Here is a 25,412-nt window from a genome sequence, read left to right as displayed (position 1 = left end):
ATGAAAAGTGTGTGTGTGTGTGTGTGTTTTCCTTTTTCCTCAGAATCCCTTGATGGGAAAGAAATAAAAGAAATAGAAAGACAATTCCTAATGAATTGGAAAGCATCCAAAGCCTCTAGGAAAAAAAGCAAGGAAGAGAGCATGACAAATGAACATGCAGTTTATCCACATTTCTGTAAGCAAACTAATCAAGTACTCCATTTACAATATGATCATTTACAACATTATAACAACCCTAAAATTTTATCTCACAGCAAAGATGTTGGAAACAAACTTCAGGCTGAAGAATGGGCCAAGATGGAAGGTTCAGATCTAATTAATAAATTCAGATTCCAAAGCCAGAAGGGACCATTGTGATCCTCCCATCTGACATCCTGTATAACGCAGGCCATAGAACTCCCCCAAAATAATTAATACAGCATATTTTTTTAAAAGCATCCAATCATGATTTAAACAGTATCGATGATCTTTCATGACCCTTGACAAGTTGTTCTAATAGTTAATTACTCTCACTGTTTAAAATCTATGCCTTATTTCCAGTCCGAGTTTATCTAGCTTCAACATCAAGCCATTGGATTGTGTTATATCTTTCTGTGCTAGACTGAAGAGCACAATACTAAATATTTATTCCCCATGTAGGTATTTATGGACTGCAATCAAGTCACACCTTAACATTCTCTTTGTTAAAGTAACTAGATTGAGCTCCTTGAATTTGTTGCTGTGAGGCATGTTTTTTAATCCTTTAATCATTCTTGTGGCTTTTCTCTGAACCCTCTCCAATTTATCAACTTCCTTTTGTCCACTCAATGCTTCCTAAATAGGTTATGACCACTGATTTTTAACATTCCAGTCATGGGAATCATCCCACCAGATTTCAGTAATACCAACTAGATCAAATTTATGCTCATAAATGAGGAATCCACTTCTACTTGTTTGTTACCCAGGCTCCTATCATTGGCATATGGGCAATTAAATAATTTCTTCTCTTCATGTCCTTTGGTTCCTTGATTTAATTTTGTTCTCAACATCTCAATTTTGTGCTGAGTGCTCATATCCTCCCTCTTTTTATCCTCCCCTTTTTTTTTATTAGTTTAACACCCTCTTGGCGACTCTAGTCAACCTGTCCCAGAGAAGATTGGTCTTGTTTCTAGTGAGGTGGAAGCCATCTAAACTATACATCTCCCTCTCCCTATAGAAGGTGGACCAATGTTCCACAAAGCCAAATCCCACCTACACCACTTTTCAAGCCAGCGTTTCACTTTCAGAATCTTCTGCCTTGTGCCTTCCTTTGCTTGTGGGACCGGAATGATCTCAGAGAATATCACTTGGACATTCTTCAGCACACTTCCAAGTTCCCTGCGATATCTGCGAGACGTCCCATGACTCAGTGTCATTAGTGCTCTAACAAACCAGCACCAATGGATCCCTTCCTGTCAACTTCAAAGTCTATCCAATTTTAGATTAACATCTAGTGTTATGTTCTGGGAAGGCAATTCATTGTCCTGTTGTCTGCCTGACCCTTGCACAAAATTCTAGTAATACTTCGGAATATTGAATCCCCAACAAGGATCATCAGTTTTCCTTGGACAGTTGAAGAAATCTTTGTGAGGAAGCTTGATTTTCTTACAGGTTGGGCTAAATTGCCATCCACAGTTGAGTCCCGTACATGTCTCCATTTCCGTGACCAGCTGGATCTTGAGAGGTATTTTCCACAGTTTCCAAGTTGAGGGCCTGGCATCTATTGGAAACTTCCAGCTACGTGGAATTCTTCCTGGTCTTCTCTGTCTGGTGGCCACAGCCTGCCCATCCTTGTCGATCTTCAACCATGTAGACTGTCTCAGTGACCTCTTGCCTCTGGTAGTTACGAACTGCCAGTCTTCCTCTCTGACCTCCTCTGTCTCCGACTCCTTGGTGAGCAGCTCCTTTTTACCTGGGGTATTGATGTTTCCTGAACCTGACTGTCAAGGAACTCCTCAGCTTCTCTGATCAGGAAGGTGTAGATCTTCAGTTTTTGTTCTGACTCACCTCTATTTTAAACTTGTCAGCATCACGGTAAGGATAGGCAAATAGATTTTGAGCCAGTGATGGTGAATGTTCATGATAATTTTGTAAGGCTGATTTTCACACATAGAAGAATGCTTGTCCAACACTTTGGGATAAGTACACACACAATCAGTGCAGTGCAGGAACAGTGACCCGCGGCCACTGGGAGCTGCAGGCGGCCATGCCTGCAGACGGTCAATGTAAACAGTGTCTCGCGGCCTGCCAGCGGTTTACCCTGACAGGCTGCATGCAGCCCGCGGGCCACAGGTTGCCCACCACTGATGTAACTAGATATGAGAGTTGGCAAACTAGTTCATATTTAGTATTATCACTTGGTTTATATTCATTATAATAATTTGTCTTTGGTACTGTAAAGACACACAAGAGGATTCTGTCCCTCCCACAAGAAGTTTACAGTCTGAATAGGCAAATAAAATAAGAACACACCTCCCCAAAAATATATTTAGGTATTAAATTCAAACAAGCCTGAATCAAACTTTTTTTGAGGTTTAAAAAAATTAACTTTTTCAATTTTCATTTTTGTGTGCTTCTGCTTTTCTCGATTTCAAGTAGGACTGGAAGCATAAATAAATAATTAAAATGATAAAGGCTATTTTTCACAGCATTTCCAACCCAACTGGATGCAGGAAGTACTGATATATAAGAAAGCTTGTGAAAGAGACTGTTCTTGCAAGATTTTAAGCCTAGTCATTAAAACTCAGGTGGCTCAAATAGCTTGTAAATAAGCATTTATACATAAATGAACTAATGGAAGTTCTCCAATTGCTTCTTGATAAGCTCTGATACGTAATTTTAGCGACAGGACTTATTGTGATCTACAATCATGCCATATCAAATTGCTCTCTCATGAGATCTCACAAAATAAGGGTCTGATTGTAGGAGGTGCTGAATAGTCTCACCTCCCACTAAGACCATGTCTACACTACCATTTAGTTTATTATTTGTACATAACAAAAAATATTAAAACTTGCAAGCCATATAATAACTAGCAAAATGATGTCATACTTTGTCTTGAAATATTACATTAATACTTAATTCTTTGTATCCTGCAGATGACTTTGGAACAGGCCATCCCATTGTTCCTGTTTATTACAATCCTTCTGGAAAAGGAAAACCAAAATTTGTTATTTTATCTGAGCTACATAGGTCTCCACATAACAGAGAAGAACCTCTGCAAAGACCCCAGGAAGGAAGTAATGTTAATGTTAGCAAAAAATTCAGGTATGTTCCCCTAAAAGATCCTGGGTCCAATTCTGCTATGTACACTTGTATGGCTCTCACTGAAGTAGTTGGAACTAAGGGTACGACTACACTATGAAATTAGGTCGAATTAATAGAAGTTGATTTTTAGGAAGCGATTTCATACAGTCAGTTGTGTGTGTCCTCACTAAGCACATTAAGTCAGTGGAGTGCGTCCACAGTACCATGACTAGCATCGACTTTCGGAGCGTTGCACTGTGGGTAGCTATCCCACAGTTCCCGCAGTCTCCGCTGCCCATTGGAATTCTGGGTTGAGCTCCCAATGCCTGATGAGGCAAAAACATTGTCGCAGGTGGTTTTGGGTACATGTCGTCAGTCGCCCCTCCCTCCGTGAAAGCAACGGCAGACAATCGTTTCGCAACTTTTTTCCATGTGGGCGCCATACTGCTTTCAGCAGACGGTGCAGTAGGACTGCTAACTGTCGTCATTGAACGACCACTTCTGCTGCCACTCTGCTCTCCTGCTCTGGCCACAGACGGTGCAATAGGTCAGAAAAACTGGTCTTCCAACCACCGCTTCCGCTGCCACTCTGCTCTCCTGGTGGTCTCGCAGGTCCTCTATATGACCGTTGTCATTCGCCGCTTCTGCTGCAACTCTGCTCTCCTGCTCTTGTCTTGCCATACCACGGCAAGTGTGCAGCCCACTCAGCTCACCTAACGGACACCGCTGCTGTTGTGTCCTGGCAGCAGACGGTGCAGTAATCTGCAAAACTGGTCTTCCAACCACCACTTCCACTGCCACTCTGCTCTCCTGCTCTCCTGCAGACGCCATACCACGGCAAGCATGGAGCTCGCTCAGATCACCGCAGCAGTTACCTCGCACATTATCTTGCAGTATATGCAGAACCAGAACCTGCAAAAGCAGGCGAGGAGGCGACAGCAGCGCAATAATGAGAGTGATGAGGACAAGGACCCAGACTTCTCTCAAAGTACGGGCCCTGGCAATTTGGACATCCTGGTGGCAATGGGGCAGGCTCACGCCATGGAACTCTGATTCTGGGCCCGGGAAACAAGCACAGACTGGTGGAACCGCAAAGTGTTGCAGGTTTGGGATGATTCCCAGTGGCTGCAAAACTTTCGCATGCATAAGGACACTTTCATGGAACTTTGTGACTTGCTTTCCCCTGCCCTAAAGCACAAGAATACCAAGATCAGAGTAGCCCTCATAGTTCACAAGCGAGTGGCGATAGCCCCCTAGAAGTTTGCAATGTCAGACAGCTACCGGTCAGTCGGGAATCAATTTGGAGTGGGCAAATCTATGGTAGGGGCTGCTGTGATCCAAATAGCCAACGCAATCACTGAGCTGCTGCTATCAAGGGTAGCAACTCTGGGAAATGTGCAGGTCATAGTGGATGGCTTTGCTGCAATGGGATTCCCTAACTGTGGTGGGGCGATAGACGGATAGGGAGAGAAATAGACTGCATATCCCTATCTTGGGACCGGACCACCTTGGCAACAAGTACATAAACCGAAGGGGGTACTTTTCAATGGTGCTGCAAGCACTGGTGAATCACAAGGGACTTTTCATCGACATCAACGTGGGATGGCCAGGAAAGGTAGATGACGCTCGCATCTTCAGGAACTCTGGTCTGTCTGAACAGCTGCAGCAGGGGACTTACTTTCCAGACCAGAAAATAACCGTTGGGGATGCTGAAATGCCTATCGTGATCCTTGGGGACCCAACCTACCCCTTAATGCCATGGCTTATGAAGCCATACACAGGCACCCTGGACAGTAGTCAGGAGCTGTTCAACTATAGGCTGAGCAAGTGCAGAATGGTGGTAGAATGTGCATTTGGATGTTTAAAAGCGTGCTGGCGCAGTTTACTGACTTGCTTAGACCTCAGTGAAACCAATATTCCCATTGTTATTCGTGCTTGCTGTGTGCTCCACAATATCTGTGAGAGTAAGGGGGAGACGTTTATGGCGGGGTGGGAGGTTGAGGCAAATCACCTGGCTGCTGATTACACACAGCCAGACACCAGGGTGGTTAGAAGAACACAGCAGGGCGCACTGCGCATCAGAGAAGCTTTGAAAACCAGTTTCATGACTAGCCAGGCTACGGTGTGAAAGTTCCGTTTGTTTCTCCTTGATGAAAACTCGCCCCCTTGGTTCACTCTACTGCTCTGTAAGCCAACCGTCCTCCCCTCTCCCCTTCGATCACCGCTTGCAGAGGCAAAAAGTCATTGTTTCAAATTCATGCATTCTTTATTAATTTGTCACAAATAGGGGAATAACTGCCAAAGTAGCCCAGGAGAGGTGGGGAAGGAGGGAAGCACCGGGTGGGGTGTGAGAGGAGGAGGGGAGGGAAGGACAAGGCCACACTGCACTTCAAAACTCATTGAATGCCAGCTTTCTGTTGTTTGGGCAGTCATCTGGGGTGGAGTGGTTGGGTACCCGGAGTGCCCCACCCCTCCCTCCCGTGTTCTTGGGCGTCTGGGTGAGGAGGCTATGGAACTTGGGGAAGAGGGCGGTTGGTTACACAGGGGCTGCAGCTGCAGTCTGTGCTCCTGCTGCCATTCCTGCAGCTCAACCATATGCCGGAGCATATCAGTTTGATTCTCCGGTAACCTCAGCATTGCATCCTGACTCCTCTCCTCTTGCTCCTGCCACCTGTCCTCTTGCTCCCGCCACCTGTCCTCTCATGCGTCCCTCCTGTCCTCGCATTCATTTTGTGCTTTCCTGGACTCTGACATTGTCTGCCTCCACGCATTTTGCTGAGCTCTCTCAGTGCGGGAGGACTGCATGAGCTCAGAGAACATTCCATCGCGAGTGCGGTTTTTTCGACTTCTTATCTGCGCTAGCCTCTGGGGCGGAGATGATAGGGGGAGTGTTGAAACATTTGCAGTTGTGGGAGGAAAAAAAAGGGAGAGTAGTATTTAAAAAGGCACATTTTTTAGAGAACAATGGGTAGACTCTTTAACGGTGAACCAAGCTGTTAACATTACATAGCACATGTACTTTCGGGACAAGGTCACATTTTGCCTCTTATTTTGAGGGCCTGCCAGTTTGATGTGAGAGATCACACACGCAGGGCCGGGCAACAGAATTTGTGCAGGCAGCCATGGTAAGCCACAGTCTTTTGGCTTCTTTAACCTTCATAACATGTGCGAATGGTTTCAAACAGCAGCGCCCTCAATTCCCATACCAAGCACCCGTTGGGTTGACCATTTAAAATGGATTGGCCATTTAAAAGGAGGGGCTGCGGTTTTCGGGTTAACATGCAGCACAAACCTAACTAAATCCCCCCTCACACCCAATTCTCTGGGATGATCGCTTCACCCCTTCCCCCACCGCGTGGCTAACAGCGGGGATGATTTCTTTTCAGCCACAGGCACGCAGCCCAGCAGGAACAGCCACCTCTGAATCTCCCCTTAATAAAATTCCCCTATTTCAACCAGGTAACCATGAATAATATCACTTTCCTGAGGATAACACAGAGAGATAAAGAACGGATGTTGCTTGACTGCATTCCAGTAGCTGTGGTGGCCGAGAATGCATCCCAAGTCTTCAGGGCAAATAATCATTAAACACGCTTGCTTTTAAACCATGTATTATATTTACAAAGGTACACTCACCAGAGGTGCCTTCTCCGCCTTCAAGGTCCGGGAGCCCGCCTTGCGAGGGTTGGGAGGGTATTGTCTCCAGAATGATAAACAGTTCCTGGCTGTTGGGGAGAATGGTTTCTCCGCTTGCCTGCTGTGTGCTACTCTCATCCTCATCATCATCATTATCTTCCTCGTTCCCAAAATTCTCATCCCTGTTGCATGAGACTCCCCTCTTGCAGGAGTCCACGAACAGGGGTGGGGTAGTGGTGGGGGCACCCCCTAGAATTGCATGCAGCTCATTATAGAAGCAGCATGTCTGGGGGTCTGACCTGGAGCGGCCGTTTGCCTCTTTGGTTTTTGGTAGGCTTGCCTGAGCTCCTTAAGTTTCACACGGCACTGCTGTGGGTCCCTGTTGTAGCCTGTGTCCATCATGCCTTTGGAGATTTTTTCCAAATATTTTGGCATTTCGTCTTTTGGAATGCAGTTCTGATAGCACAGATTCATCTCCCCATACAGCGATCAGATCCAGTACCTCCCATTCGGTCCATACTGGAGCTCTTTTGCTATTCTGGGATTCCCTGGTCACCTCTGCTGATGAGCTCTGCATGGTCACCTGTGCTGATCAGCTTGCCACGCTGGCCAAACAGGAAATGAAATTCAAAAGTTCACAGGGCTTTTCCTGTCTACCTGGCCAGTGCATCTGAGTTGAGAGTACTGTCCAGAGCGGTCACAATGGAGCACTCTGGGATAGCTCCCGGAAGCCAATACCGTCAATTGCATCCACGCTACCCCAAATTTAACCTGGCGATGTCAATTTCAGCACTAATCCCCTCGTCGGGGAGGAGTACAGAAATCGATTTTAAGAGACCTTTAAGTCGACAAAAATGGCTTCATTGTGTGGACAGGTGTAGGGTTAAATCGATCTAATGCTGCTAAATTCAACCTAAACTCGTAATGTAGACCAGGGCTAAGTGACTTCCACCAGTTCACTGGTATGACTTTCTTTAAAACATCATCAGCAAACATATTTCTTGAATGGTTCTTATTCCCAAACTGGGTCTCTTTTACAGCCTGCTTCTACTATAGGTTTTCCTTTCTAGTGAGAGAATGGTATGGTAGATCTCAAATCAATGAAGGCTACACTCAGAAAGACCTCAAGACTTCTGGAATATGCTGCTCAAACAGTTTCACTTTTGTTTCTACTGCCTGTCCCTCCCTTCTCCCATTTATCTCCAGACTTCTTCTCCTTGTCCAGATCTATTCCGCCCCCAACAATCTTCTAGTCATTGAACTTTTTGAAACTTTGCACTTTTAGAGAGAGGTAAGGGATTGACTATGTGTACACAAATTTGCAGAGGGACAATAGGGTTGAGGTCTGTTATTTCTCACCTGTATATATTATTTATTTATTTAAAATATTTTTGCTGTTAACAAGCATGTTATCTCTGGAGACACAAATCCACAGTTTGAGAACTGCAAAATTAAGCATCTCTGATGGTATCTTCTAGACCAGGGATTCTCAAAGTGGGGGGTCAGGACCTCTCAGGCGGTCGCAAGGTTATTACATGGGGGGGTCACGAGCTGTCAGCTTCCACCCCAAACCCCACTTTGCCTCCAACATTTATAATGGTGTTAAATATATTAAAAAGTGTTTTTAATTTATAAAGGGGGTCGCACTCAGAGGCTTGCTATGTGAAAGGGGTCACCAGTACAAAAGTTTTTGAGAATCACTGTTTTAGACTGAGCACTAAGTGTACTGTGTAGATAGAAAGATTAACCTAAATAATCTATTCAGAAGCCCCTGGAACCCTATAAGATTGGATCCCTAATCCATGAACTATTGGAACTCATTTATAAAACTTTTCTTAAACATTTCATTTAATATATTGTCTCATACTATAGAATTAGAATTTATAATCCCTATTACATTATATCTCAAAGATATCTTATAATGGATCTTAATTAAAACTATCTTTAGATAGGTTTTTTCCTCAAAAAGCATTTTATCAAAAAAAAATCTGATTTTTTAAATCATTGATTTTTATCCACCCTGTCCCAGACCCTTTGGTTCTGGTCTGCAGAGGTAGCCAGCTGAACCCCGAGAGTCTGATTGAGTCTTTCCACTATCCCATCAGTCGTGGGTATGCTGGAGTTGTACGAGTTTTGTGGAGCCATAGAATTTCAGAAACCCTATTGGAACACTTTGAATTCAAAATTTCTCCCTTGAGCTGTGTATAATTCAGGACCCAAAATCTGGTGAAGAATTCATTCACGAGAACTTCTGCTAGTGTCACAGCATCTTGGTTCTTTATTGGGTAAACTTCAGACCATTTTGTGAAGTAGTACATAGTTATATTGATTGCCAGACTCTGTTTCGGGCAGGGCCCAAGCACATTGACAGTAGTGTGCTCTTTTGGGGCCCACACAAGATACTGGACCGATCCCACGACAAAACTCTTTGGCCAGAAATGGAAAGAATGTGCTTGCAACAAAACAGAATGATGTGGCGTCGACTTGCGTTCTGTGGAGGAATGGACGAGGACAAGCCGGACAAAGGAGACAAGATACTGCTGCACAGGGGTTCTCCCTGTCATAGGGGGACTCTTCTCTGCCACACAAACATTACATTTCTTGTATCAGTTTTCTACATCCTGTCTGCATTTCATCCAATAGAAATTTTCTCTTAGCTTGACTGTGGTTTTTGCAACCTCAAAATGTCCATCAGTTTTAAAATCATGACATATCAGAACCTTCTTTTTCAATGTATCTGGTGCAACCAGCTAGTACCTGTACCCATTGCCCATTGTTTTTTCCCATCTCCTGTACAATATTCCATCTTCAAACTCCGAGCTTTCTTACTGTGACCAGAAAGCTTTTACTATGGTCTGTGGAGATACTACATTCCAGTGTGGCTACCTTTGCCAAATGATTTTCCAATCACACACTATCCTGATGTCCGTATCCTCTCTTTGGGAATCATTTAACTGCTCAGAAGTCCATTCTTGCAATTCTGCATCCACTGTTCCAATTGGTGAACCAGGAACATTTGTACTGCAAATTATAAGAGGAGAGGAGACAGACATCTCTTCCTGAGCACACTCGTTCCCTTGAGCAACAAATTCCTTGTTCTCCTGCTTAGAGCAGAGTTTGCAATTAGCCTCTCAACAAGGCCACCCGGACAAGGGTGTGTATTACCATGCTTGTTCCCAGGTTTGTGTGTAATTCTGAGATCATAACTGACATTTTTCCAACCAGATGGCAAGTTGTCCCTTAGGATTCCTGAATCTAAAGAGTAATTACAGGGATACATGGTCTGTCATGACCACAGTTTTTCTTCCATACAAATAGTGATGAAAATGTTCTTTAGATTTAAGCACAGTCAGTAGTTCCTTTTGGGTGGTGCTATACATTCTCTCCAGAAAACTTAAACTTTTGCTGTAATAAGCCACCACCCTCTCAAGTCCTTTATGTTCTCTTGTCATTACTGTCCCTCAAATCGTAAGCACTAGCATCTATATCCAATATGAATAGGGGGGTTGAAACATGGATAGGCTGAAACAGGTACAGTCCACTCTGAAAATGTGAAATCACATGCTGCTACTCACTGAAATTGTTTTCCTTTTTCACCCAACTTACGCTATGGTTTTGAAATATTGGCAAATCCACAAATAAGCCTTTTGTAATAGGAGCCCTACAAAACTTTGCACATCTATGAGTGTCTGGACATTTGACCAGCTTTGTACAGTTTCAATTTTCTTTTTGCCAGTGGAAATTCCCTCCTCACAGATTGTGTTCCCAAGGAAAATTACCTTTTTTTTTTTTTTTTTTTTTTTAAACAACTCCTTTATTTGGATTCACACTGACAGCCTTAAGCCTATCATAGACTATTTGTAAATGTATCAATTCCTGCTCAAAGATTTTAGTATGCACCAGAGAGGGGCATGCCATGCAGTATGCTCTCCATTACTTTCTTAAATGTGGCTGGTGCATTACACAGGCCAAAAAAACTCACTTTAAATTGCCAGAGACCTTTTTCTTTCTGTGAAAGCACTTTTTTTCCTGTTGTTTGGATCCATTTCCACTTGCCAATACCCACTTTTAAGATCCAGTATGGAAAACCAGATTGAACCTGCTGCAGCATCCAGACTATCATCTATTTATAGTAAAGTGATTTAATTTAGTTTTGTATAGAAACTAGTGCTGCCATCTTTTTTCTCAACTGGAATTGTGAGTGAGGCCCAAGGACTAGATGAAAGCTCAATCATTCCTTCCTTATAGATTTCCTTAATGGCCTGTAAAGCCTCTTCCCTCTTTGCAATTTGTAAATGGTCTGGTGGCTGTTTAATCCCATAAATATGAATGCACAGAGGCAGCTCTTGAAGAGTGGGAAGGCACCCCTCTTCTTGTAGACCTAAATTGATTTTAAGCCAAAGCTGAGCACAGTTAAATAGAAATCTGTATAGAACTCCCACTCCACTGCTGCAGAAGGCACAGTCATCCCAAAGTGACCCAGCATTTTTGAGACCATCTAGGATTTTTTCCTGTCACTAAATTGGTTTCTGAATCCAGTAATTCATTCCTTTTAGCCTTGTTATTTAATAATAGAGGACTCTAAAAATGGGGAAACTTTACATTAGGTGAGTTGAATATTAACAGAATGATGACATTTTTCATTGTAAAACAGTCGTCGTTTGACCCATCTAGTTTATCAGATACTTTTCCAAATGAATATTTCAATTTTTGTACAGTTTGGCTTATAAATTATTTTATGATGCTGTGCTGCTTAGAAGAGTTTCCAAACATAACATAATTAAAAAAACATAATATCAAGTAATTCACAATGTCATCTCTTAAAATGTTTTCATCAAGTAACCTGTCTTTTGAAGCCTTAGACAGTTTAGTATGTGAGGATAAGGAGAGGAGAACAAAGTGGCAATTTTGCTAATTTACAATCTGAAAACAATTGTTCCTTATAAAGACTATCCTTTACATGTTCAGATGGTGGAACACACTTTTTAAAAAGATGAATAAGGCTCCTTTATAGCTTCTCAGCAGCAGTTAGCAATTGAAAATTTTCCATCAGATCCATAGGCTTCTCTCTAAACAGCAGGCTTTTTCCTTAATTAATTAACTTCTAAATTATAAAGTCTTGGTGATATTTCTCAAAAGTGTGAGGAGATTGTTTACCATCAGCCATTCTAACAGAGAAAGAACAATGTGCTGCAGTGGGAATTCTGTAGCTGCAGGCTCCTGCCTCTTGGCTCTCTGCTCTCACAGTTCACTTAATGGCTTTGTTTTTACATCTGTCAATGAACCAGCACGTATATTCACTTGAGTATAAAGCTCAATGAAAGGGCAATACGTTGTTTAAAAACAAAGATTAGTGTTGCCCTAAAACAAGGTAGTAAAGTTAATCAGCCAGGGGTTTTATATATTTTCCAACAGCATAATTTGCTTGTGTTCAACTTTTGCACTATACGTCAAGCATGATGCTGATAGCTTAGCCTCTAACATGAGACATGAATGATACAAGAGACAAAAAATGCTATTTTAACTCATTCCAAATTAGTAGCCCTAAAATATTTTATAGAATGTAGGGCCTAATGACTTTTCTTGTTCACAGAATAGATGTTTTTTCTTGAATTTCTTTAGTCAGTTGATGTTACAAAGAAAACAATTCTAAGTTAGGCTGGTCCCCCACACTCTGATGGCTCGAGTTACATAGTGACATGGGTATGATACTTAAGGCTGTGAGTCTGTCACAAAATACACAAATTCCTTGACTTTCTGGGACCTCCGTGACTTCTGCAGCGGCAGGTACATCTGGCCTGCAGGGGCTTCCTGAGCAGCTCGGGCAGCCCCTGGGGCTGCTGGGGCAGTCTTGGGCCACTGCGCCTCCCCCCCTCCCAACAGCAGCAGGGGTCTCAGGCTGATGTGCCCCTCTCCCCTGCAGCAGCAGGGGCCCAGGCAGTGTGCCACTGCCCCCCTCCCCACAGAGCACCCATGGCACCCCTGGGCTGCTCCCCACCCCACAGAACACCCACAGCACCCCCAGGCCACCCAAGCCCCAGAGCCCCCATGGTATATAGTCAGGCATATATAGTACAAGTCATGGACACGTCAGGGGTTGTGAATTTTTGTTTACTGCCTGTGACCTGTCCGTGACTTTTACTAAAATTACCTGTGACTAAAACATAGCCTCAATGATACTATCATCATTTATTCTGAATTCTTGCTATATCACAGACATGTTAGTATATATACGACTATCTTTGTACCAACACCATTAGCTGACTTTATAAATTATGCAGCTATAAGTGCCTGTGTATCTGAGAACAAGATTAAACCTTGGACTGGATTAGGCTTGTTTTCTGTTGTGTTAATACTAGGGCTCATAAGGAATTTTGTGACTCAACTTTTTTTGTAGGAAAATATTGATTCAACAACTTCAAAACTTTTCACAGGAAAGAGTCCGTTTTATTGAAACCTTTGCCAGGAAAGTTTCTTAGGTACAGGATGGAATTTCAAAATGAGAGACATTCCTCCTCCCCAGAATAGCCAACAGGCCAGTCTTTAGGGTACTCAACTGCTATGTAGTAGACACAGGTTCAAGTCCCTGCTCCTTCTGATTCTGAAACCTCTCTGTCTCTCTGGTTGGAGCTGTTCCACTGTGTGTAAATAATTACGGTAAATATTAATTGGGTGAGCAAGAGAGACTGACTCTATCTATAGTCCAGTACATTAAGGCATTCATCTGGGATTTGGGAGACTCAGGTTCAAGTCCCTGCTCTGACTCAGGCAGAGCGAGTGCCCGAACCACTGGTCTACTGGCCGTTGCAGGGCAATGGTGTGTCTTTCTCTCATTTTTCATGAAAACTTCCAAAGATCTCAATTTTGTTCCAATGTAGAACAAAAACAGATTTCAAAACCTTGCAAATGTTTTCTGTCCAGCCCTGGTTAATACCAAACAAAGTCTAACTGGTGATTGCAGAACACAATAATCTTTTCAAACAAAGAAAATGGAATTAAACCGTTCAGCATTCTCATTTAAACACTAATAAACTGTTTAGGATTATTCTCGTTCTTGTTTATAGATTACCTGGACAAGTTTCAGTCAACTGCTTAGAAAACACACCTTTAAGCAGTGTGATCCTAAAATAATTAAATTCCACTTAAGTATCAGTACTTCCCTTCATCAGTAAAGGCACTCGTGAACTGGCTTCATATTTTTTTTTTATTATTTGCCAGTAACTGATAGATCATTGAAAAGTGCAGAAAACAGTCTTTTTTTTTTTTTTTCACCTGATAAAGCAGTCTGTCATGGTCTGCTGAGCTAATTAAAACCAAGTGACACATGGGAATACTTCAGTAATTTTCCTTCTTACTAGGAGATGTTTATTTTTTTTAATCATATGGAATGAAGAGTGGAAACAAATATAAATTAATACATTTATTTTTTGCTCTTGTGCATAAAACTACATATAACTACAAAATGCCTCAGAGATTTTTTTCATTGGGGATAAAAGGGTTTAATTATGCAAATTGTCATCTAAATTTCTTAAACAAAATTGCTTATTTTCCAAAATACCACTAGTTTACATCATGAAATACAATTCTGTTTTAAAGAACAGATTGCTCTTGAGTTGCAGAAGAAGCAATGGACATCTTCAAATACCTTCACAGTATTTTATGGGGATAAGGTAGAAGTCAGATTCTGCTCTCATTTACATAAGTGCAAATCCATTGATTTTGCAGGGTTTGTACTAGAGTAGCTAAAGGCAGAATATGTCCAAAGATTAAACCCTTTATGGAAAAAAATATTTTAAAACAATATGCAGATGAATTATTAATTAGAAGCAAAAGTTTCTATTGGAAATGCTGACTACCTCACTTGTAGTGAGCACTGTTGTAACTGCAGTTCCGGAATAAATATAAAGTTCAACAATAAATGCTTAGCAATAGTATTTAAAGACGAGATTAGACTTGCAGCTACCTTACACTGGTCTACAATTTTTGAGAAGTCGTCTGCTTCAGAGATAAAATGTGCTATTTATTATGTATTTTGATGTGCTAAATTCAAATATGACAATTAAAACAACTGATTGGCTACTGTTTCTAAGATATTTAAGTTTTTACATTTTATGTCTATGTATATTGTGTAGATAGTAGAGTTTTAATCATAAATTGTAAACCTAGGTCTTTTCATGTGTTTATGGTTGCTTTACCATAATAATATTTCACCTGTCCTGTTTATGTAACATTTTAAAAATCAGCAAAAGGGCTATATAAATAACATTTATTATGAAACAAAAGGCAAAAAACTATTATGTACATAGTTTAGTCCTATTCAATGTCTACTCGGCACTTCTTGGCTTGTCTCCTGTATTCATTAAATGGAGCATCTCTTGTCACTGTCCAGCAATAGTCTGCAAGCATTGATGGGCTCCATTTGCCCTGATAGTGTTTCTCCATTATTGCAATGTCCTGGTGAAATAGCTCGCCGTGCTCGTTGCTCACTGCTCTGCAGTTCGGTGGAAAAAAATCTAGATGAGAGTGCAAAAAATGTATCTTTAGTGACATGTTGCAACCAAGGCTTTTGTATGCCTTGAGGAGGTTTTCCACCAACAACCTGTAGTTGTCTGCCTTGTTGTTTCCGAGAAAATGTATTGCCACTAACTGGAAGGCTTTCCATGCCGTCTTTTCCTTGCCACGCAGTGCATGGTCAAATGCATCATCTCGAAGAAGTTCACGAATCTGAGGACCAACAAAGACACCTTCCTTTATCTTAGCTTCACTTAAGCTTGGAAATTTTCCACGGAGGTACTTGAAAGCTGCTTGTGTTTTGTCAATGGCCTTGACAAAGTTCTTCATCAGACCCAGCTTGATGTGTAAGGGTGGTAACAAAATCTTCCTTGATTCAACAAGTGGTGGATGCTGAACACTTTTCCTCCCAGGCTCCAATGACTGTTGGAGTGGCCAATCTTTCTTGATGTAGTGGGAATCTCTTGCACGACTATCCCATTCGCAGAGAAAACAGCAGTTCTTTGTGTATCCAGTCTGCAGACCAAGCAAGAGAGCAACAACCTTCAGATCGCCACAAAGCTGCCACTGATGTTGGTCATAGTTTATGCACCTCAAAAGTTGTTTCAGGTTGTCATAGGTTTCCTTCATATGGACTGCATGACCACCTGGAATTGATGGCAAAACATTGCCATTATGCAGTAAAACAGCTTTAAGACTCGTCTTGGATGAATCAATGAACAGTCTCCACTCATCTGGATCGTGAACGATGTTGAGGGCTGCCATCACACCATCGATGTTGTTGCAGGCTACAAGATCACCTTCCATGAAGAAGAATGGGACAAGATCCTTTTGACGGTCACGGAACATGGAAACCCTAACATCACCTGCCAGGAGATTCCACTGCTGTAGTCTGGAGCCCAACAGGTCTGCCTTACTCTTGGGTAGTTCCAAATCCCTGACAAGGTCATTCAGTTCACCTTGTGTTATGAGGTGTGGTTCAGAGGAGGAGGATGGGAGAAAATGTGGATCCTGTGACATTGATGGTTCAGAAGTTTCATCCTCTTCCTCTTCCTCGTCTGACTCAAGTGAGAATGATTCTGGTACATCAGGAACCGGCAGTCCTTCTCCGTGGGGTACTGGGCGTATAGCTGATGGAATGTTTGGATAATGCACAGTCCACTTTTTCTTCTTTGACATACCTTTCCCAACTGGAGGCACCATGCAGAAGTAACAAGTGCTGGTATGACCTGTTGGCTCTCTCCAAATCATTGGCACTGCAAAAGGCATAGATTTCCTTTTCCTGTTCAACCACTGGTGAAGATTTGTTGCACAAGTGTTGCCCCATATGTGTGGGGCCCACCTCTTGTCCTGATCTCCAATTTTGCAGCCAAAATAAAGGTGATAGGCTTTCTTAACCATAGTGGTTATACTGCGCTTTTGTGATGCAAAAGTCACTTCACCACAAACATAGCAGAAGTTATCTGCACTGTTCACACAAGTACGAGGCATCTCTGCTCACTTTGGCTAAACAGAAATGTGTCCCTTTGCAAAACCAAACATTAACAAATAAGAGAGCACGACACTGTATGATTTCTAGAGCTGATATAGGGCAATTTGTTCAGCAGAGTGATGTAAGTTTCATTATGATTGCATCATCCATGACTTCTAGGAATAACATGATGCAATTCATATAATGTATGACGCAATACCAGCTTTAGATTGCATCATTCATTGTTTTGCCTAAAAAGCAAGTACTGTCCAAACCCAGTCATAGATTTATTCATAGATCCAGTCAAAGATGTATGTTAGTCATTTCTGGTTTAAATTGAGATCCCTTCCCTTTATAACTCACTTATCCTCCGCCATTCCCAAGTCAAGGGTCATATATACTGACCCAATAGCATATCTTGAAAACTGGAGCCAATCAACAATTTTAAGCATCATTTTCGTTCTCAGTGACCCAGAATTAGTAAAGTTTGACTACATTTATTTCAGAAGCATTTTGGCTGTAGAACAGTGTTATCTATTCCTCTCGTAGGTATTATTTAAAGGCTATTTGTATTGCAGTGGCAGATGTGGTAAGGCATATCTACTCAGCTGTACTTTTGAAAGAATTTCATATGAGCTCATTGAATTTATTTATTTTTTTAGACAATGGCATAGTAAGTTTATTTTATGTTTCCATTTGCATTTGGACACATAAAAATTAATTGAATTATCTATAGTAAATATAACTATATTAGTAGGGGAAAAATCCAGCATATCAGTAATCCCCCCCCACCCATGACAGTGAAGTTCAAAACTATGATTTTGTGACTCTTATACACTTAAAATTTCATTAGTACTTTTAAGTAGAAATTATGTTGGTTATTATAAGAACATATGTTAAAAATGAAAACTATCAAGTGGAAATACTCCTTGAATGTAAGCGTTGATAGTGAAATTGTATTTAGTTAGACTGGTTTGCTAAAGATAATAAATAGGCATTTTATATGTTAGAATGTGCAGCTTTTAAACAACTTTAGTTTATGAAAATTCCCAATAATTTAGCAAATCACGGTGAAATCCTGGCCCCATTGAAGTCAATATGAAGACTCCGATAGACTTCAGTGGGGGCAGAACTTCATCTTCAGTACTCTACTGGAATAAAATATCAGTATCTGCTTTATTGGTAAATGGAAATTAATACCATTTATTTAAGTGACATCTTAGGAGCAGTCTATAGGTCTTTGTGATTCATATAAAGAGGGCTGTAATGAACTTCAGTCAGACCATCTATAGCTGATATTTTCAACAATTAGTACTGTAAACAAGGCTTTTATTAATCCAAGTGATGGTGGAGCCCTGGCAGACATGCCCAAAAAAGATAGCATCACTGCCTTACTATATGCACTGCTATCATAATAATTTGGTCTTGCGTAGTTCCTTCCAAATGAGGATCTCAGAGCACTTTACAAATATTATTGAAGTAAGACTTCTCTCTGAAAGCTAGGTCTGCATATCCTCAGTGTGGCATCATTGTCTATTTGTAGCTGTAGGAAGCAGAATCAAAGCTGATTGGATGGCTGATGAGGGACTAGCCCCCACCTTCTGGATACCTCCTCAGTTTTGTTCTGCCTTCTGTTGCTACTGGCTGAGTGGGAGAACCCAGTGCAAGAGAAAGAATTCAAAAATAAATAAATAAGAAAAGAAAAACCTGAAGAGATGGTTTGTCTCCTGCCTGGAATTACCATAGCAACTTTAACCACCCCACCACTCAAGTAACAGGCTAAGAGGATGGTGGAGAAAGGTTCAAAAACAGAAGACCAAGGTTGTATTCATCCTGCTCTGTCTCTCTGCCATAGTGTGCAGAAGGAGAGGTTTGTGTTTCGTTCACTGCAGCTGCCTCATTCATCAGGTTAGAAAGGTTTTGCTTTGGTTGCCTTACTCCAACCCAGGAGCCTGGTTCCCACCAGCAAGGAGTCTCAGGGCCGGATTTAGGGGCAAGCAACCCAGGCAACTGCCTGGGATGCTGGGCTTGGGGGGTATCAGGTTTAGGGTGCTGTTATTGTTGTTAGTGTCATAAAGGAATATAGAATGTTTGAAGTAAAATGTTTCAGGTATTCTGTCTGTGGATTTATTTTTCACTAACCTCCTGGAATGTTCTGGACATATGTAGAATCTCATGGAACCTTCCAGACTTTCTGAGAACTACATTTTCCTCCAACCTCCTAGAATGTTGTCAGCCATGCTCTTGCAGGTATATAAGGGGCGAGGCGTCACCAGTCAGTCAGTGAGATCTAAGAACAAAGTGAAGTGAAGTGAGAGCCCAGCTGCAATATTGTGAACCTTGTTTTATAGCTCCACTGCTCTGGAGCTGCTCCGCGCTCCAGCTCCAGGCTCCGCTCCAAAGCCCTGATTTTTAAGACATGAAGAGTGTAAGTAGTGACTAATAAAGTACATATTTAGTGAGACGCCAGAGATATCTATCAAACCCCTATCTACTCAACAATATAAAAGAAATACTGTTATTTCTTTTGCCATGCTTAACATGTAATGTTTGATGACTTTCTAAGACTGTGGAACATAAACTTTTGCTATCCCTAAAACTGTCTGCTTTCCCCCGTAGAAAATAAAAGATGCCCCTGAAGAAGCCTTCAGAAGCTTAGTATAGGAAGTGAAAAGCTCAATTGCAATCTAGTTTGCAGCAAGGGGCAAATTTGATGGGAAAATATCTCAAACAGAACAACATAGTGCAGGCTTTAGGCAGTAGCAATCATCCCAGTGCAGAAGAAAATGAGGAGTGAAGCGTAAATGATGGCAGTCCTTTTAATAAGGAATTAGTAGAGTTACCTAAAGATAAGGAATGGAGGAGAGTGAAGATAAAGAAGAATGTGGTTCACACAAAAAGGAGAGTAATGACAAAGAAAAATCTGGTTTATATGAAAAGGAGAGAAACGATAGAGAAAAATCAGCCTTGCATGATGGCAGATATAGCAGTGAGAAAAATTGCACACCACAAATCAATGCATCAGATCCTGCTTTTTGTGGCCGGTGATCCTAAAGTCTGCCAATATTGATCGTACAATTTTGAACGGGCCAGGCAAAAGCCAGGATATGATGTTTCCAGTAAATTAGCAGAAATGACACTTCTCAAAGTCACTTTGCAAAAGAGTGCTCGAGAATGGTGAGAAAGTGTATCAGTGTTGGCCAGTTTACTCAAAATCAACTTACAAAGTGTTCTGTTTTTGTTGCAAAATATTTAACAAGAATGCCAAATGATTGTGTGCGCTTTCTGCATATAATTACAGGCATAAGTTAGCTGAAGCTCTGAAGCAACATGAAAAGTCACCCGGCCATTTCTGAATAAATACAGAAAACCAGCACATTATTAATGTAGAAACTCTGCATTGGAGGAATGTGCTTGATCATCTAATCTCAATTACCGTCTTCCTTGCAAAGAATAATTTGGCTTTCCAGGGCTCATTGGATAAGTTGTTCACTGAACATAACGGTAACTTCATCAGTTTGTTAGAGCTCTTCGGGAAATACAATGATGTCGTGTGTGCATATTTACATGGAGTAGTTTGTAAAGAAGCTATGGGCCATTACTGCAGCAAAGCAATTCAAAATGAATTGATTGACCTTATGGCCAGGAAGGTGCTTGATAACATATTGACGCAGCTCAGCAAAGCGAAGTATTATACCATAATAATGGACTGCACTCCCGACATTAGGCACAGTGAAAAGATGTAATTTACAGTAAGATTATTTGATGACGAGGCTGGGTGTATCCATGTAAAGGAACACCTTATCTGTTTCCAGTACATTGATTGACTCTACTGGAAAAGGCCTAACAGAGCTGTTTATGAATGTTTTGAATGAGAATAAAATAAAGCTTCAGGTCTGTGATGGCCAAGGCTACGACAACAGCACAAACATGAAGGGAAGAAACAGTGGCATCCAGACAAGGATCCTTGTGCTGAATCCAAGAGCTTTCTTTGTGCCTGGTGGTTTCCATTCCCTCAACCTGGTTGTGTCAGATGTAATGTCATCTTTAGATTCAGTATCTCTCTTTGGAATACTGCAAAGGATATAAGTTTTCAGCATCAACTATTAAGTGGAAAATCCTCACAGACAGTGTTACAAATCTGACTGCGAAGTCACTAAGCGACACTCACTGGGAGAGCCCCATTGGCAACATAGGGCCAGTAAAGTACCAAGCCCTGATGGAACTGGCGCAGTCGAGTAAAGCTGAGACCGGAATGAGACTTTGATGAGAAGCTGCCTTGATTTTGTTGTGGCCTACAGAGACAACAGATTAGAAGATGCCATCATTGCTGCCAAAGAAATGGGAGAAGACTTAGGAGTTGAGCCTGTCTTCAAGGAAACTCATATTCATTGGAAGAAAAGACACTTTGGTTATGAGGGCATAGATGAGATGATGGAAAGCTTGGAAGCAAAATTCAAGAGGTTTTTTTGCTCGCTCGTTAATACTGCTTGAATGTTCATTGAAGAAGAGTTTGGATAAATGAAGCCCACAAAAAGACTTGGGGGCAGGGGTTGTATGACTCTAGTAAGTTCCCAGTGGACAAGAAAACATTCTTGAACAATTGTACAGACCTTCAACGCATGCTGACACATAGAGAATGTTCGGGCATCAATGATAAAGTCTTTATGTGGAAATGGACAACACCCTTCACATTTTGCAACACGGGAAGCACTCTCCACTCCAAGTTCTCCAATTCATTCATGATGCAGAGCTGAAGGACACTTTTCCTAATGTATGGATAGCTTTGAGGATTCTGCTCATGCTGCCGGTCACAGTCGCAAGTGGTGAGTGCAGTTTTTCGAAGCTCAGGCTCATTAAAACATATCTTTGATGGATGATGGCCGACAAGAGACTGACATCGCTTGCTATTTTATCGTTTGAAAATGTCTTTGGAAAGCCTTTGGATCTCTCTGATGCTGTGAGGACAAAGGCGAGAAAAGTGATTTTTTGAACTAAAGGACTAGGGTTAACATTCTAAGGCTGTCACCTATTGTAACACTTTTTAATACTGGTCCATCCAATGTGGAACACAGTTCAGTTATTCTTAAAATTAAAAAGTTTCTATAAGCTTAGAGGAAACAAATTTTTAATTTGCTTATATATGGCATGAATAAATACAGATTTACAGATCCTAGCATGCAAATTTATCGTCTTATGACAAGGATAAATCATGCATGCAAATCATGCATCAAAGTCGTGAAATTGGCTACAAATACATGAAAAGTGAGATATTCGAAGGTTTAATAAATGGAGGGAGGGAAGCGCAGAAGATGCTCCTTGCCTGAAGTGCCCTTTGGTCTAGGGCCAGCCCTGGGGAGTCTGACAGCTGCGCTGCAAATGTCTTGAAGGATGACAGAAAAATGAAGTTAACCTTTTGGCTGCCACAAGTGGTTACATCAAACGGCAATAGCCCAGCGTGGGAAAACCATAAGCAGGACCAGCTGAATCTGCCACAGAGCAAGAAGCGGCTAGTGAAACCATTCTGGGCACTCGTCCTCCCGCAGTGCAGATTTCATCATCCCTCTGCCTCCCTTCCCTCACTGGGCAATTTTGTCTCCTTTCCATAGCCCCAGGGGAAGCCCAGAATTTTGCGCAGAGGAGAAAAGAAGGGAATCCCTCTCTCAGGAAGAAATTCCTTCTTGTGCTAGAGAGCAGCTCTTGGATTTGGCATGAAACGTGCCTTTACCTCAGATCCTGCCATCTTTTTGTGTCTACTCCTCACAGTTTGGACTGCAAGATTACAGCAAAAGCAACTGGAAAAAGTCTAAGCCCGAAAAGGGGAGAGACCAGTCTTACCACAATGCAAATTCCAATACTAGACACAGTGCCTGACTATGGGCAGTAAACTTCTGACCTAGTGGGAGACTATTAAAATTCAAAAACCAATGGCCTCTCTCCATATTAGACAGACAGGTCCTGGATATGCATCATAGAATTTTCAAAGATACCAAATCATCATTTTTGCCCTTCTTGAATACCTTCAAATCCCCAAAAGATTTGAAAAATGCTAAAGGCCATAGATCACATTTTTCAAATTGCCATGATAGAGAGAGATCCTGAGGCAGAGATGTTCTCTGGCTACTGCTCAGTCTTGTTTCTGGTAACCAAGAGTTCCAAGGAGGACAGAGTGGTGCTTGGCTTAAAACACCTGAACAAGTTCATAAGGGGGGGCAGATTCAGGATGGAGATTTTGAAGTCCATGGTGGCAACAGTCTGCCTGGTGGATTACCTTACATCAGTCAATTTGAAGGAGACCTATCTTCGTGTGCCAGTTCACCAAGTGTGCAGGAAATTTCTGCGATTCACTCATGGGACCAATCATTTTCAGTACAAAGTGCTGCCTTTTGGACTGTCATCCACACCTTGAGTATTTACAAAAGTCCTTGTTGTTCTGATGGATTTTCTCAGACAGAAAGGGTTACAAGTCTATTCTCTCCTGGATGACTTTCTAGTGAGAGCCTTATCAAAGGAGCGGTTCACTCAAGCAACTAAACATTGAAACAGCAGCGATTTCTAGTAAATTTTGGAAAGCGTCATCTTCAACCAATTCAGCACCTATTTCATCTTGGAGTGTTGATAGACACATAGGCCCACACAATATATCTGCCAACCAAAAGATCAGATAAGTTGAGATCAGCAATTACTCTCGTGAGGAGGTGCCCAGTGATGTCGATAGACACCCCAATGGGTGTTCTAGGGATGATCGTGTCCTGCATAGGGAGAGTGCCTTGGACAAGAAAACATATGAGGACTCTCCAGTTTCCTTCTGTTCCTTCCCTGCCATTTTCTGATATTTCCATCTTAAAAAGTAAATGTTCCATCATTTGTGTTGAAATTCCTGGATTGGTGGATGAGTCCAGAGAGATTCCCTGAAGGGATGGCCATGGTGAAGCCAGAGAGGTCTGTCATAACAACAGATGCCAGTCTGGAAGGATAGGAAGCATTTTCCAAAAAGTTGTGGGTCCAGAGACATGGTCCTCAGAACAAAAGAAAAGCATAAATTTTCTATGCTCTTAAACAACTGACCTCAGCATTGCAGAATGTTATATTCTGGTAATTATGGGCAGTACATCTATGATGGCATATGTAAGCTATCAGGGAGTATGAGTTCAGGGATCTACAAAAGGAAGCAGCATCATGGATGCAGTGAGTGGAGGCCTGTCTACAGTCTGTTAGGGTCTTGTGTATCAATGACATCAGCAGTGTGAAGGCTGACTGGCTGAGCAGAAGGAAAATCGATCAGGTGAAATGGAGTCTTCACAACTAATGCTTCCAGTTGATCATCAAAAATTTTGAAGTTCCGATCCTGGATCGTTTTGCATTTAAGGGAAACCAGAAGGGTCACCAATACTTTGCAAGCAAAAGGAAGCCAGGAGCCTTAGGCATAGATTCTCTGTCACTCAAGTGGCGAAATGGACTTACTTTATGCTTTTCCCCCAGTACCCATCTGTGATGTTCCCCTGGTGTTATCTGGACCGGTGATCTGCTAGGTCACTCCAGTCCTCAACTCTGGGAGCCATCCTTACCCTGCTCTGCTGTGAGAACCCCCACTCCTGGGCTGTTCACTCACAGCATCTAGCATGTAAGCTGCTCCCAGCTACATGAGTGAGCACTTTTGGCCACCCGCTGCTTGGATTGTGCAACTGAATGACACTAGCCAATAGTTCCAGTCACAGACACAACCCTAGGAACCTCCGTCTTGCAGGGTCCAGTTATGCCCGCTGGACGCTGCAAGCTTATGTGAGTTGGTCAATTTAACAAGAAATGGCATCCTGACAAACTGGGACCTGGATTGGGGTACCCTCCATCACCGCTTTCTCTGTCCCTGAGAAGTCAGCTGTGTGACTGCTCCTCTCCAGGAGGTCAGTTACACAGTTCCTTCTCAAAACCTGGGTCACAGGCTGAGTGCCTGGGTGCACCGATGCTGACTCAGCCATTCTGTTCTGGGCATCCTCTCCCAAGTGACTAGTGAGGAGACATTCCTGTACCCCCACTATTCCTTCCCCAGTTTCCTCCTCTGGGCCCCCTCCTAAGACACATTTCTCTGTGCTCCCTAGGAAGGGTCCTATCCCTTGTTCATCTGCAAAACTCTGCCAGCTAACAACTGGGACAGTTTCCTTAATCACTGACAACAACTCTCCTGTGCCAAACTACAGAACGTCACACCATCATCATCAGGTAATACAGAAAATCAGAAAGGAAGAAGCGAAAATTATCTTTGTGACCTCCCATTGTCCCCGGAGGACTTAGTTCCCAACCCTTCTACAGTGGTGTAGTAGAGCCAGAATGCACCAGAAGGACAATCCAGCCCCAGTATACCACTGTGCCCTTCCCTCTGCAGCGTAGGGGTAGGGTTAGAAGGTGAGACTGGCAGGGAGATGCTGCAGTTTAAGACTACACCACTGCTTGTGAACATGTCAGTGGAGCCACCATTGTTCTTCAATCCAAGGCCAGATTTATTATCCAGTGGTCCAGTTCTTTACAATGA

At 42.2% G+C, this 25,412-nt stretch overlaps 1 protein-coding gene across 1 annotated transcript in view; it reads left to right on the top strand.

The window, feature by feature from the left end:
* Positions 1-25,412, top strand: part of PPP1R42 (protein phosphatase 1 regulatory subunit 42) — a 63,021-nt gene that overhangs the window by 21,112 nt on the left and 16,497 nt on the right. The window contains exons 7-8 of the mRNA XM_034763044.1: positions 44-175; positions 3,117-3,285. Of these exons, the coding sequence (XP_034618935.1) occupies positions 44-175; positions 3,117-3,285 (301 nt within the window). The remainder of the gene's footprint in view (positions 1-43; positions 176-3,116; positions 3,286-25,412) is intronic.

Source organism: Trachemys scripta, chromosome 2, assembly GCF_013100865.1.
Source record: "Trachemys scripta elegans isolate TJP31775 chromosome 2, CAS_Tse_1.0, whole genome shotgun sequence".
Taxonomy (NCBI): Eukaryota; Metazoa; Chordata; order Testudines; family Emydidae; genus Trachemys; species Trachemys scripta.
The sequence above is the reverse complement of the archived record's forward strand: the minus strand, read 5'-3'. Positions and strand labels throughout refer to the sequence as shown.